This window comes from Antechinus flavipes, chromosome 4 (assembly GCF_016432865.1).
Source record: "Antechinus flavipes isolate AdamAnt ecotype Samford, QLD, Australia chromosome 4, AdamAnt_v2, whole genome shotgun sequence".
Taxonomy (NCBI): Eukaryota; Metazoa; Chordata; class Mammalia; order Dasyuromorphia; family Dasyuridae; genus Antechinus; species Antechinus flavipes.
Window position 1 is genome coordinate 212261273 of NC_067401.1, and position 16082 is coordinate 212277354.

Here is a 16082-nt window from a genome sequence, read left to right on the forward strand (position 1 = left end):
AACCTGTTTTTGGTACACTCTTCTTACTTGCACTTAAACTTTTTTGATGCTCTCTTCCTCTTCTTCTGCTTTCCTTTTTTTTTTTTTTCCATTCTGTGCTCCTTTTCTTTTTTCATTATCATTATATCATTATACTACTTGTAGAATATGGCTAAAGGATCCTACTAAGGCCTCCTATTCAGGCCCCTTATTACTCCTAGAACTTGTGGCTATCATGCTCTTAATTACACATCAAATTTCCTGCCTTTTATCTTATACTTTTCACACTAGATAAATTGAACTTTCCAAGGCAACAAAGCTGAATGCAACAAATGAAACAAAACAAAAGATGGCTATGGGACTTCTAGAGAACACATATATTTTAATAGGAACATTCTGCAAACAATGCCCTCATCTTTGTTGCCCGATCTTTAGTAATTCCAATATTGAAAATTTCAGGCCAGGTAGGAAGGAAGAAAAGCTCTATGGTAAGGGATAGTAAGGCAGATATGTTTGGACAATTTCCTCAACTCATCCTTGTAGGGGGTGGTGTGACATCCTTTTCCTGTTTCTTCCTCTGTTTCAGGAGTGGAGTCCCCTTCCTGTAGTGTACTTGCTCCTCCATGGAATCATATGCAGTGTTCAAACTCAGAGTCCACTTCCCTCCTTCTCCTCCCAGGCAGCATTCTTTGAGCTTATTTAGAACCAGGATTATTTAGAGCAAGTTGACTGAACCTGTAATTAAGGGGATTCAGAATGCAGCCAATCACATTAATTTCGAAGTAACCAAAATTGGCCTCAGTTAAGAACAACAGCAGCATAATTGTCTTTCCTGACTTAATGCACTGCAGAGATCTTGCAGGCTAAGTCAAAAGGAGGATTAAAATTAGTTATGATTTGTGATTTGGCCTTCCTAAGCAGCTTCTACTTTGGCAGAAACCCCCAAAAAATAAAGGGTCCTTTTCTTTTTTCTTTTCTTTTCTTTTTTTTCTTTTTTATAACTTTTTATTGATAGAACCCATGCCAGGGTAATTTTTTACAGCATTATCCCTTGCATTCACTTCTGTTCCGATTTTTCCCCTCCCTCCCTCCACCCCTTCCCCCAGATGGCAAGCAGTCCTTTACATGTTGAATGGGTTGCAGTATATCCTAGATACAATATATGTGTGCAGAACTGAACAGTTTTCTTGTTGCACAGGGAGAATTGAATTCAGAAGGTATAAATAACCCGGGAAGAAAAACAAAAATGCAAGCAGTTTATATTCATTTCCCAATGTTCTTTCTCTGGGTGTAGCTGCTTCTGTCCATCTTTGATCAATTAAGGCTCTCTTTATTGAAGAGATCCACTTCCATCAGAATACATCCTCAAACAGTATCGTTGTTGAGGTATATAATGATCTCCTGGTTCTGCTCATTTCACTCAGCATCAGTTCATGTAAGTCTCGCCAGTCCTCTCTGTATTCATCCTGCTGGTCATTCCTTACAGAACAATAATATTCCATAACATTCATATACTACAATTTACTCAACCATTCTCCAATTGATGGACATGCTTTCATTTTCCAGCTTCTAGCCACTACAAACAGGGCTGCCACAAACATTTTGGCACATACAGGTCAAAGGGTCCTTTTCTGAGGCAAATCTTTTTGTTCTTGAAAGAGAGGAAGAGAATTCCAGGATTCAAAAATATATCATTTGTTTTTCAGTCATCCACAAACCTATCACTCCTAGCAGACTTGTTTGCTCATCTTTCAACCTTCTTGTCTTCATTCTTTCTTTTCCTTCTCATTCTCCTTTTTAATTCTCCTCTTTTTCTTGCTATTATTCTTTTCTTATTTCTCATCTCCCTTTCCTCAGTCCATTGCATCTCAATCATTCAATATTCATTCTATTAGGGGAAATATCAAGCTCACATATACTATAATAGGTGAATAAATAAAAACTAAATGAATAAATAATTTTCCTCTCCTCTCATCTCCTTTTATCCTTTCCGCTTTTCTGCATTTTTTTCTAGCTCCCATTCTCACTTCCCTCTTCTAATCACTATTTTTATCTTTATCCCTAACCTATCCTTTCTATTACGTTCTATAAGATTTGCAAACAGAAGGAGAAAAGATTGTTTTACTGTTTCCTTCTTTCTCTGACTACCTTCTAGTGAAAAAGTGATTTAAAGTGAGAAATATAAGGGGATTGTAAGGAATTGGGGCCCACGATAATTTGCAAACTAGAAAAGTGAGAATTTGATTGCATTTGGGTTGTAGAATAAAAGGATTATTTTGCTTATGAGTTAGTAAAAAATCATTTCCCAATGTAATCAAAGAACTTGGACTTTTTTTCTTCATTTTTTTGAAGAGTAATAAAGATTCAACCTTTACTGACTGATTGATTGTATTTTGTACTTTTTAATCTTACTTTTGTTGTCACCCCTTCAAATGGAAATAATAATTATTATTGTTATAGTAAATGTAATAATTATAAAACAATTCACATTCACATGGGTTTTCATAGAAAATTTGAGAAAGAGGCCATATCTAGGATCTTTTTATTGTCCTCTAGAAAAGCATATCATTATAAGTAGTGTGGCATTTTAATGATACTTTCCAATGAATGGAAAAGAAAGCATTTTAAGAGTTTGTTGTGTATCAAGCACTGTGTTATGTACTGAGCATACAAATAGAAAAGATAATCATTGCTCACAAGGAGTTGATATTTTAATTGAAGGATAGCTGTACATCAGATGGAAGGATGGCTTTAAGATATGGTGGCAAATTGATGGTAGTAGAAATTAATGTTTCTACCTTAACCATTGCTACCACTTCTAGAGCCACAAGGGCTTTAAAATCTTAATATAATGATACAGTTAAGATAAATAGAAAAAACATTCCTGCTCAGAACACTTACACTTGTGGTTTTTAGTTATCATCCTTTTAACTCAGTGAGATACTTATAAACAAGGAAGTATATATAAAAGGAAGCACAATTTTGTGTAAAAACAAAGGAAATCAGAATAGAATATGTAATGATATATGGTTCATTGGAAAGAATTCTGGATTTGAAGTCAGAGAATTTGGGTTCAAATCTTGTCACTGCTGTTCTGACATTGGGCAAGCCATGTAACTTTCTTTCTTCCTTTCTCCCTTCCTCCTTCTTTCCCTCCTCCCTCCTTTCTTTTCTTTCCTCCCTCACTCCTTCTCTCCCTCCCTCCCTTTCTTCCTTCCTTCGTTCCTTCCTTCCTTTCTTTCTTTCCATCCCTATCCTTCCCTTCCTCTTTCTTCCTTCATTCCTCTATTCCTTTCTTCCCTCTTCTTCTTTCCCTCCTCTTCTTCCCCTCTTCTTCTTCTCCTCCTCCTCTTCCTCCTCCTCCTCCTCCTCCTCCTCTTTCTCTTTGTTGTTGTTGTTCTTCTTTATGTTAAGTGAAGTGAAAAGTGTTCAGACTAGATGTCCTTGAAGGTTTCCTTCCATCCCTATACTATGAAATATATATTGATTCCTAGACCATTCTTCCTTCTTCTACATGATACCTCCTATTTTTATAGTTATTATTGCTGCTATGTGAATTGGAATTATTAAATGGTCACTGACTAATTTGATGTTCTATTTTTAAAAAAGTTAGCATATCTTACTGCCCCCCCCATGAGTTCTTCATTAGTTTCTTAACCAGTGAAAATGCCTAGCACTTTTTTCTTATGATGATTGTTTCCAAGTTCTTAGGAAGCATTAGAGTGTTGGTATTTTAAGTTGGTTTATATTAATCTGCTGAGAACTGTTTTGATTTGCTTTTCAGATAGATAGTGTTGGCACAAGAGCAGCATGGCATTAAACCACAGTGTCCCACCTCAAGATGACTACATTCCACACTATCTTCGGGATGGAGACCCTTTTGCATCCAAACTCTCCTGGGAAGCTGACTTAGTGGCTGGTTTCTATTTAACCATAATAGGTAAGATTTCCTGATTCTTTTGTGAAAGGGAAGCAGGAAACATGAATAGATCATGAAAAGTCTTAGGGGACAAGTCAAAAGTCTCTTTACAAAAACTCCATTGTGGTGTATTATTGTAATTTGTGGGGGAAAAGAGGTGTGTGTGTGTGTGTGTGTGTGTGTGTGTGTATGAATGACAAATTAAAAAGAGGAGAACAAAAAAGAAAATTGGCATACTAGTCTAATGGGAGAGAATTAGATTAGAAAAGCATTATGATAACAGTAGGAAAAAGTCAGATATTGTTGTTCAGGCATTTCATCTGTACCTCCTAGCTGCCCCATTATGAAGTCAGAGGACCTAGGTTCAAATCCCAACTTTGCTTAATAAATGCTTGTGGATTGATTGAATGTTGACAATATCAATAACAGTCACACATCGATTATGTATATAATATAGATAATTTTATCCAAGTACTTTCACATGGTGTCAGAGAATCACAGAACATTAGTGCTCAAAAGGGAACTTAGATATTATCTAATTTAACTTCCTTATTTTAGAGGGCTAAATACTAAGGAGCAACTAGGTGGTACAATAGATAGAATGCTGGGCTAGGAGTCAGGAAGGTTCACCTTCCTTAGTTCAATTTTGGTTTCACACACTTAATAACTTACTAGCTGTGTGATGCTGGGCAAGTCACTTAATGCTGTTTGCCTCAGTTTCTTCATCTGTAAAATGAGCTGGAAAAGGAAATGGTAAATCAGTCCAGTATTTTTGCCAAGAAAATCACAAATGGGGTTACAAAGAATCAGATATTACTGAACAGCAACAAAAAATTGAGGAAAAATATTTTGGTGAAGGTCAGTAAACTACATATTACTTTTGTTTAGATTAATGATAGGTTGGCATTCAAATTCAAAAACATACTAAGTGATAGTTGAATCAGAAGTATTGTAGGAAATGAGCAGAAGACCTTCTAAGGTTAAAGATTTGTTATGTTCTAATCTGAAAAGTGGACATCCTGCCTCTAGATCATATGTAACTAACCATAGAGATCTCTAAGAATTACTATCATTATTTTTAAGTTCAGAGAACAATGAAAGGGTAGACAGTGCCTATTAAGTTTATCCTCTCCTGAGCCTGTCAAAGGTGCCAAGAGGTATATTCAGTTTTGGAGAGGGACCAACTTGGAATTTTTCCAGGTCTTTGAATCAATAAAAAGCACCACAAAAAGTGTTTTCAGGGTCTCTTAGGCCTCAAGGACAAAGCAGAAATATTTCCTTGAATTTGACTTAAAAAACAAAACAAAACTCTTTTACCAAAGTGATTTTACAAAATCATTGATATAAATTTGGAAGCAACTTTAGAGCCAACAAGTCATTAGATATTAAGCATTCATTATGCTCCATATCCTGTGCTAAACACTGAAAGTAGAAATTTTAAGAAGCAGAAAGAAAGATACCTGTTTTCAAGAAGCTTATATTCTAATAAGGGTAGACATGACATAAAAAGAAGCTGAAAATGAACAGGCTGATCCTGGTAAGGTACCTGTCTGAGCAAGGTTGGAGAGTCAAAAGTGAAGTCTGGAGGAAAATGGGGACATTTATATTTAATTCTTTAGAATTAGAGTTGGTCATTAAGTTGGTCATAATTCTTAAATCCTTCAAAAGAAGGTTTCTTTATAAAATTATTATTGTACAGTGTTGTATGAATTAATATAGTTCTGTTTACTTCATTTTATAATCAATTCATACTGGTATTCCTAAGATTCTCTCATAATTTCTTATGTTACCATAGTATCTATTACATGCATATCTAATAATGTATTCAGACATTCTCCAATTGAAGGGCACACCTTTACTTTTCATTCTTTGCAACCACAAAAAGGTCCTATAATTATTTTTGTATTTATAGGTTCTTTTCTTTTTCTTTTGATCTCCTTAAGGCATAGGCCTAATAGTTCTATCACTGGATCATATAGCAATGGTGGTAATGAAGGGTACTTTTCAAGAATCTTCATATTTTGCAGAATTTGTAAAAAACTGATTTGTTAACTGGGTGATTATAATCACATAGCTAATCAATGTATCAAGTCAATTGTAAATGGGCATATGGAGGGGTTGGGCAGGCAGCAACATATCAAGGAATTATGACAGTGAAGAAGGGAAAAGGATGAAGTTAAATAGATTCTTATGGTAGAAAAATAGAAGAAAAAAGACTAGTTGAGAGATCCAGTGATAATAGGCTCCATTGATGTGTGTGTGTGTGTGTGTGTTTTAAATTGGGCATATGATTTAATTACTATAGACAATGATGAGAAAATGATATTAGTGTAAATCAGTATCCATTCTGCAATTTTATTAACTTATTAACAAGCCTTTAGTAAATTGTGTGCCCCCCAAACTATTTTATCAAATTTCCTATTGTTGTGAGAGATTAAATAGTTTATTCAGTGAAACCACACAATTAACAGGTGTCAGAAATTACCTAAAACCAGGTTGAAGTTCAACTTTGAGGCTGGCTTTTTATCTACTATTCTATTCTGCCTCTCATTCTCTGAATGTCAGGATAATAAGATTCCATCTGGCTCAGGGAGTGGAGAGGAAATGTGAAAAAAATAGAAAGAATATTTGATTTGGAACCAGAGGACCAGGAAGTCACTTGCTATCTGTGTGGTCTTGAGCAAGCCACTTTACCTTTCTAGGATTCAGTTTACTCATTTGTAAAATAAGGAGGTTAGACTAGATCACCTCTCAGGTGCCCTTCAGTTCTAAGTGCATGAAGTTGTGTCTCTATGAATACAAAGAGAATATTCACTGTCAAGGCTTATTTGTGGGAAATTAATTCAAATGTTTACTAAGGACATTCTATGTACAAGTCACTGAAATTCTTCTAGCTCTATATTTATGATCCTTAAGCTCCCAATGGTGAATGTATGGGAGGGGGTGGATGAGAATCATAAAGTGAGACAGATATGGATGGGTTGAAATATGTATTTTTGGAGGGAATATTACCATTATCAGATTCAAGATAATAAAGTGCAAAATAATTTGTACTGGCAGACACTCAGTAAAATTCCATATCTATGATGAAAATTTGCTCTTATGATTCATAATATTGAAAAGCATCAATTAAATAGTTGCATTCATTTAGCTCAGAGGACATAAGTCAAGGGGGAAAGTCTATGGTGAAATATAAATAGAAGGAGGTCTAGAAACTATTGAATTGAAACTGCAGGTACCTTAGCTTTATCTTCCCTACAGCATTGATGCCTCGGGATGCCAATTCATGCTGGATAGCTACCTAATACAAAGTATACCCCAGGCCTTTGAGATGCCTAAGAATGTCTAAATACTTTAAAAAGCTGACAATTATCAAGCTTCTCTGAGACTAAGCTCTTTCACCTATAATTTCTATCCTTCCTAGTCTACCAGAGGGCCATTATGATAGCCAAGTGAGATAATGCATTTAAATTACTTTGAAATACGCAAAGTGCTATATAGATGTCAAAATCATAGTATCATAGACTGAGATGTACCTTAGGGATGTTCTAATCATAGGATTCCAGGGTTAGAGATGGAAAGGACCTCAGAGTCTGGAATAATTCATTTTATACATGAAGAAAACTTAGAGGTTATTGAAACTAATTCTTTACAGATGAATAAACTGAGTCTTACAGAGATTGTGACCCAACCAATATCATACAGAGAATGTAAAGAAGTTCAAGGTCACAAGATGGAGAAGTTAAATGACTTCAAATTCAAACTCAGATCCTCTGATTCTAAAGAATCTGTAGTTATTATTATTATTATTTTTATAGCATTATGATAATCAACTCATCACTCAAGTAATTCTGAGACAGTGATTGGAACCTAGTGAACCAGGCCAAGTTATGCTATAATGTACCTCAGTTCTTGTGGGTGTTTACATCTCATTCTTTTCCATTTCTTTTACAAAGACAGTCGTGGTCAAATAAAAGGTCCAGAAGACTAAAAACAAGGCTCTACAGTTTTTCCAATAATATTTTATTTTTCCAAATACTTGTAAAAATAGTTTTCGTAAAACTCTGCATTCCAAATTTTTCTCTTTCTCTCTCTTACATACTGAAGACAGCAGACAATCTGATATAGGTTTAAATATGTGCCATTCTTTTGAACATATTTCCATATTTGTCATGTTGTACAAGAAAAAATCAAATCAAAAGGGGAAAAACCATGAGAAAGAAAAAAAACAAGCAAACAAGCAAACAACAACAACAAAAAGGTAAAAATACTCTGCTTTGATCCACATTCAATCTCCACAGTTTTCTCTTTGGATGCTGATGACATTCTCTATTCCAAGTCTATTAGAATTGCCTTGAATCACAGCATTATTAAAAATAAAACTCTACATTTTAGATACTTATTTGGATGGAAGAGAAGTCAGTAGGGTGGTTAGATTAGATAGTAGTGGAAAGAAGATGATTCTGAAGACATGTAAAGGAACTTATTACAAATAAACAAAGGAGAGAGAATAAGTCAAAATCCATTTTTCACTCTCTTCCAAATGACCATTGGTTTTTATTTATGTTGAATATAATTGATTTTCAATTATCTACATTAATGAGAGCAGGGATGGTGATAAACAATTAGTTTATATTAATCTTTGAAAAGTCTCATTTCTTTTTTTCCCTTAGTAAGATTCTTTCCTAGTCTCATTTTCCTTAGACTAATATGAATAAGGACTTTGCATTCCTTTGGTTCACTCCAGCTGATATTTGCCTAAGAGCAAGACTTGAAGCTAGTCTGATGTTTCAGATATGCTTCTGCTAGTTCACAAAATCTATGTTTTCAATACTTAAAAAAGCAATAATTAATGATTTTTATAAAAGAAAAATGGACTAGAAGGATTATTTCTTAGTCATGCATTGTGATTCTAATCCCAGAATCTCTTAAGAAGCAAAAAATGATAAGATCAGAGATTTAGCTCTGTAAGGGATATTAAAGGCTATCAAATTAAACCCACCTTATTTTTAAATGTGGAAACTGACGCATTGAAGGTGGAATGATTTGCCCAGGCTTACACAACTATTGAGCATGTGAGTTAGAATTTGAACCCTGTGTCTCTTGATTTTCAGTCCAGTGACCTATTTATTATACTGTGTTGTTTTTCAAAACAGGCTTTTTCAGGAAGCTTTCCTTAACCTCTCAATTCTAATGCTTTCCCTCTTTTAATTATTCTCTATTTGTTTTGTATGCTGTTTGTTTTTACATATTTGTTTGTTTCGTGTTTCTCCCCATTAAATTGTGAGCTCCCTGACTCAAAGGCTGTCATTTGGCCTTTTTTGTATCATTAGTGCTTTAACAGAGAGCCTGGAATATATTGTAGGCACTTACTAAAAGTTTAGGAAGCAGCCTAAGTGATTGGAGTGGAGAGAGTGGATAGATCTTTGAACCTGGAGTCAGGAAGACCTTAATTAAAATCTAGCTTCAGTCCTGTGTGACAAACTGGACAAATTAGTTACTCTCTGTTTTCTTTAAATCTACTAGAGAAGAAAATAACAAGCTACATTAGTATCTTTGTCAAGAAAACTCCATATTTGGGATTTTCAATATAGTCCATTGATTGGGTCATGAAGAGTCAGATATGATTGAAAAACAACTTCAGTAGTAAATGTTTATTGATTGATCAAAACTATTTAATGTTTCAGAAGGAGGATTTGATTTGGCACCAAAGAACCATTGGTCATCCTGATTCTAGAGGGAGTAGTAATGAGTGGTAGAAATAGATCATTTAGAAATTATGGTTTCTTTCAGCTCAAAGCAGATTAACTTGTCATAGAACAAAAGAAACCATCTAATTTGGAGCCATTAGTATAGACCAAAAAAAAAAAAAAAAAGATTCAGTCTGGATTGGGATGTTGGCCATGTGAGTGCAGGGAGAGGATGGGAATGAATAGTGGTGTGGAAGTAGAATTGATAAGATTTGGGCAACTGAAAAAGAAAATAGAGAATTGCCGAGTATAGTGAGTTTCGCCTGCCTTCTATTAAAATTATTTATCCCTTTTTTGTTTTAATATCATCTTCATTTCCTAATATAATACAATACAATAAAATAATACATCTCATCCAGAGAACCATCTCTTGTAAAAAAATTAAAATGAGAAAAAATTGTTGCAGAGTCAAATTAACCAATATATCAAGCTTAGTGTTATAGGCACCTTTCCATCCACAGAATCCTACAATCTTCAAAGAAGGAAGATAGCTAAATGCTCCTAACTTTTCTTCAAGATCAACTTTAGTTCTTATAATTTCACATCATTTTCACAATTCCATTTATTTTGGATTGTTCTTTCTACTTATATTGTTGTAGTCATTATATACATTGTTTTCCTATTTCTGCTTATTTTACTAGGAATCAGTTATATAGCTTCCCATGCTGCTTTGTATTTTTTATATTCATTATTTTTTTTTTTACAGAAGCACTATTCCATTACATTTAGTTAGCATGATTTGTTAAGCTATTATCCATTTAAAGAACATTTGCTGTGTTTCTAATTCTTTATTATTATTTGAAAATATTTTGGAGGTCTGCATAGGACCTTTCTGTCTTTGATCTTCTTGGAATATATAAAAGAATTTTGTTTTTAACAAGTCTTTTGCATTGTTTCTAGGCTTTGGATGTTTCCTTGGAGAAAAAAAAGAAAAGCACATTTTGTTGATCATTTTAAAAAATCTAGGTCTGAAACTTTTCCTTCTCCCTTTTGATTTTCTTCCTGGTTTCTTTTAATGAGGTCTGGTTTCATTAGAATTGGGCAACTTTAAGTCTATAACCATTTTTATTTTTTTCCTTCTAACCTAAGAGAATTATTAGTTTTAATGAAACATTCAGGCAACGTTGACTCCTAGGATTTGAAATTTTCTAACAGCACACTCGGGTTTCTGGGAGTTTCACAATTATTGAAACTGGTTTTCCCCTTCACAATTTTATTGTGGGAAGTTTTATTGTGCTCAGGCAAAACAGAAAATTCTGTTTCTCCCATAACAAAATCAGCACATTTTCCTTTTGGGACTAGATAGAGCTTGGAGTCATCAGCATAGCGCTCGTAATTAAAGTTAAGCTAAAGAGTTTCCTGAGAGAGTGTGTAGAAAGAGAAAAGGAGAGGGCTGAAGACAGAGCTTTGTGACACAACCACAGGATGAAGGCAGGTTATAAATGATGCTCTAGCAAAAGCAGACTGAAGAAATGGTCCAATAAATAATAGGACAATCAAGAGAAAGCCATACTATGAAAATCCAGAAGGGATCATAATAATCAGAAAGAAAGAGTAGTCAGAAGTGTTAAATTCTGCAGAGATGTCAAGATGCATAAAGTTTGAGTAACTTCAGATTTGACAATTAAGAAATTATAGGTAACTTTGGAGATGTCAGTTTCTGCTGAGTGATTAGGTCAGAAACCAGATTGAAAATGATTGAGAAATAAGGGAGAGCAAAGGAATAGTGGGTAGTTTTTTGGGGTGGTTGTGCCAAATTCGATGGACACATGGCTTCAGAATCAAGCAAGACATTGTGAGACAGGGAAGAAACCCTACTATATACTCAGACATGGAAACTCAGCATTTTCCATTATAAAAGAAGTAAATAGAGTTCAGGGTGTTTCAGACTTTAATTGGATATATAAGGAGATTTGTAGATAGCTCTGTATAGGCAGTGCCAATTAATTGTAAAATATTCTTAGGTGGATGTCAAAAGTTAGTTCTTATTTATATTAATGATAAATAGTGGTTGAAACTGAAATGATGTTTTTATGGCTTGGTTTGACTTCAGTGATTTATTATTCATCTTGTCTTTTGGTTGTCTTGGTCATTCGATGCTTTGACTTTGTATTTTTCTTGTAGGTGTGTTGTCCACCTTGGGAAATGGCTATGTGATTTATATGTCTTCAAAACGAAAGAAGAAGCTGAGACCTGCTGAAATAATGACAGTTAATTTAGCAGTCTGTGACTTGGGGATTTCAGGTAATACAGCAATAATAATTTCTTCTTGGTGTTTTTTAACTTTTCCATTCCAATTTGACCAATTAACTTATTCCCTTTACTCTAGTTCTGTCCACACAAAGAATTTCTCCCTTGAAGTTAATAAGAACTCCTGATTAGAAGCAATGGAAAGGTAGACTTGAGACTATAGGGCTGTCTCTAATGGGTTTGGCACCAGGAAGAAAAATGATACTATGTGATACCCTATTTTTCCTTGTCCCTCAGTAATTTTATATTGGTTTATTTAGAAAAGAATTGAAAAATGAACACCCAGGATATCCTTGAAGAAGAGAAGAAATCATGAACTGGCAACACAGAGAATGAGAGATATGTGCAGCAGAGTAGAACAGTCTTTGTATTATTGATTTACAGATCTAAGAAGTCATCTAATGCAATGCTCTCAATTTATAGATGAGAGAATAGAAACTCTGGTAGATTAAGTCAATAGTCAGTAGCCAGGAATTGTTAGAACTACAAATATATAACAAAATATAAAATATAAAAAGTTAGAGTTCCTACTCTTAAAGAGCTAGTAGGCTAATGTGTGTGTGGGGCGAAGTTTAGAGAGCAACAACACACAAAAGTTTGCAAAAAGGGTGGGGGGAAGGTTCCCAACCAGCTAGGAAAGGAGAGGATGTATATAAGCTGAGCTTCATCTTCAAATAGAGGTTTTAGAATAAAGTGACTTGTGCAAGGTCATATAGGTCATACAGTAAGTAGGAAAATTAGCATTTGAACACTAGTTTTTAAAATCCAAATTAATCACACTTTCTACTACATTACTCAAAGAATAATAGGTTCAAATGTCAAATCCCATAAATTAAACTCCTATTGCATGCTCAGCACCATGCTAAGGCATTGGAGAGCATATAAAACAATCTTCTACTATATTCAGAGCACTTACTGTCTCTACCATTCATTTGGCATTTATCACATGCCATCTCCCACTTTCTCCACTCCAATCTTATTCTTAGCTAAGTAGAACAGTGGATGTTACAAATTTCAAGGATCTATAGTACCGGCCACTTTGGAAAGCAAAGGAAGCATTTAGAATAAAAAGAACTAGGTACAAACTCCAACTCTAAATGCTTTGGGTAGAGGAGTAAGTTGGTTGGATGTGCATTAAGGGGAATACTTTGGCTGTTGTCCAAAGAGGAGATTGATGGTAGAGACTTCAGGAAAGGAAGGGTCAGAGGATTATTGGAATAGTCTAGTCTTTAAATAGGGCAAATCAAATGGAAAACAAACAAGATAGGATAAAAGTGAAGATTTTAACTCAGGTCCTAAAACAAAGGAAGATGGCTTTTTGTGGGTCTCAGAATAATTATTTCAATGAATAAAATTATCTATATAGGATTACAAAGGAAACTAAAGGTGGTAAAGATGTAATTCCATCTCTACCCCCCCCCATCTAAATTTACTGATCACTGAGATCTATGTTAAGAACACTAGCCCTAAGATGTCATCTTTGCCCTGTTGGTGATATATATTGTAGGAATTTGGGGTGAATTATTTAGTGGTTTTTGTCTGTATTTTATATATGAAATATATGTAATATGTATATGTATATATGCATACAGTGTATGTATATATGTATATGTGTATATATAAGTATGTAATTTGTGTGTATACACACACACACACACATACATAAATGGATATATGGAATGTTTAGGAGTTTATAGTTCAGTTTTGCTTGTCAGAGCTGCTTCCTCTCCTGTTCTTGTTATCTCTCTCTATATATATGTACAGGGTGGGAATTTTGCATCATTATGATAATTTTTTGATATTGAATCATTTCTCTGGGTTTCATTTTTCTTCTGTAGAAAAATGAAAGAATTGGATTTAATGATACCTAAGGGTTGGTGTATTTAGCTTTGACATTTTGTGATTAGCATTCTGGCCTTGGAACTAAGATTTGGGTTTGACTCCTGCTTTAGTTAAGATTTAGGGTTTGTCCTGAGCAAGTCTCATTTATCATCAAGTCATTCTCTTTATGAAAATCGTGTTCATTTCTCTACTGTTTGAAGAAGAGACATGAACACCCAATATTGTCAGGAAAAATTGTAACTATTGTTTCCCTGCCTTACATCACTTTTTAATGATGCTTCATGGAATCAGCATTTCTTCCTTCTAAGTGTGCTTTTCTGACTCTGCCAGTCTCTTAAGAATAGGATCAAAAAAGCTCCCCGTGAGTCTACTCATTGCTCAGTAGATTAGTTGAACTCTTGCTGAGTGTTTGGCTGTCCAGAATTCTTTGTGTAGGACTCACTCAGTGGGTGGATTTAAATCACATTACTGCTTCTGGGAATTACATCAGCACAGGAGAAGAATGGAAAACTATACCCTTCAGGAAAACATTCTTGGGCAGAGCAAAGGATTTAGCTACAGTCTTGTTATCACTTGCAATGACCACACGATGGTGGTATTGGAGCATGAATAACTGCTTTCATTTTCAACCTTAATTAAGAAGCAATGTGTTTTAGTAATGTATTGAAGTTTGAATTATACTACTTGGATTCAAATCCCAACTCCACTGCTTACTACATGTGTGACCTTCAAAAGCTATTCAATCTCTCTGGACTTCGGTTTCCTTATCTGTAAAATGAGATGGTTGGACTAAATAATCTATGAGAACCTTTCCAGTTCTAGGTCCATGATCCAATAATCTCCCTAAATGTTATTTAATACACATTTTAAAATTCTTTATTATGTTCATTGTGATAAATCCTAAAGATACAAAGCCATTCCTGTTCTCAAGTAGAGGTAGACAACATGTAAATAAATAGCTCCTCTCAAGTAGAGGTAAATACACACATACACACACATATAGACATATATATATAAAGAGAGAGAGACAAAGAGACAAAGAGAGACAGAAGGAGAGAGAGAGAAAGAAAGAGAGAGAGAAAGAGAGAGAGAGAGAGAGAGATTGATTAAATAGGAGCTAATCTAAGAGGAGAAGGCATGAGGATTGGTTGTGATGGTGACAAAATAAGATTTGAAACTTTTTCTGTCATATTCAGTGTAGAGATTGCAGTCCATGACCAAAACCTGTTTTATCAGCTATCCTTCACTAGTAAATAATGATGGGTTTATAGGAATTAGATGAGACCTAACTATAAAATAGTCCCTAGTTGATCTGATTCATTGAAAATGGCTTCTCCTAAGAGAACTTGCTCCCCATTTGGACAAGCAGTCTGCTTCATTAGTCAGGTAATGACTCACAAAAAAACCTTTCCCTTCTCAATGACAGAGTTCTCAGACCATTCTCAAGCCTATCATTTCTCACATTTTTTTCCCCTCAGCACACTTTCATAAATTGGCAGCCACAATTAGTCCTTCCCCTCAACAGCCCTCAAGGGCATGTGTGTGTGTGTGTGTGTGTATGACACATACGCATACATACACACATACACACCCACCCACATATATATATATATATATATATATATATATATATATATATTATACATATATATTCTCATCACCAGGTACATCACTGTATATCTGTGAAGAGATGTGAGAGACTCTCATCCTTATTGATGAGTTCCTTTGATGAAGTCTTACTTCAGTGCTTAATCATAACATGTAGATAGTCTCTAAGGAATAGCAAAGCTTGGAAAAATTTGAGCAATCTGCTTCAATAATGAGCCTGATAATGGATTAAATTCTAGTGGTCCCCAATTTGCTAATTTTGATCACCACATATTTCTTAGGATAATGAATTTTATAGCCACGGAAATTTTCTAAGACTGCCTAGTGATATTTTGTCAGGAAAGCTCATCTTCCTGAGTTCAAATCTCTCTCAGAACACTTTCTCTCTGTGTGACCCTGTGCAAGTCACCTAATCCTGTTTGCCTTAGTTTCCTTATCTTTATAATGAGGCGACAAAAAAATGGCAAATCATTCTAGTATCTTTGTCAAGAAAACCTCAAATGCAGTCACAAAGAGTCAGAACTTATTCTGTTCACTGTGTATCAGTTTGTGATGCATGTTCCTTTGAACTCATCAAATTCATCATTTTTTAATAGTACAGTCATATTGCACTTTATTCAACTACCATAATTTGTTTAGGCATTCCAATTGGTAGGCATTTTCTACTAGGAATTTTGTAGTATTTATAGGACCTTGTTATTTTTGACCTTTTGGGGTATGCATGCATAATCATG

General features: G+C 34.6%; 1 protein-coding gene across 1 annotated transcript in view; it reads left to right on the plus strand.

Annotated features, from left to right (window-relative positions):
• The first annotated feature begins 3789 nt into the window (after positions 1-3789).
• Positions 3790-16082, plus strand: part of OPN5 (opsin 5) — a 38345-nt gene continuing 26052 nt past the window's right edge. The window contains exons 1-2 of the mRNA XM_051993002.1: positions 3790-3919; positions 11773-11892. Coding sequence (XP_051848962.1) covers positions 3790-3919; positions 11773-11892 — 250 coding nt within the window. The remainder of the gene's footprint in view (positions 3920-11772; positions 11893-16082) is intronic.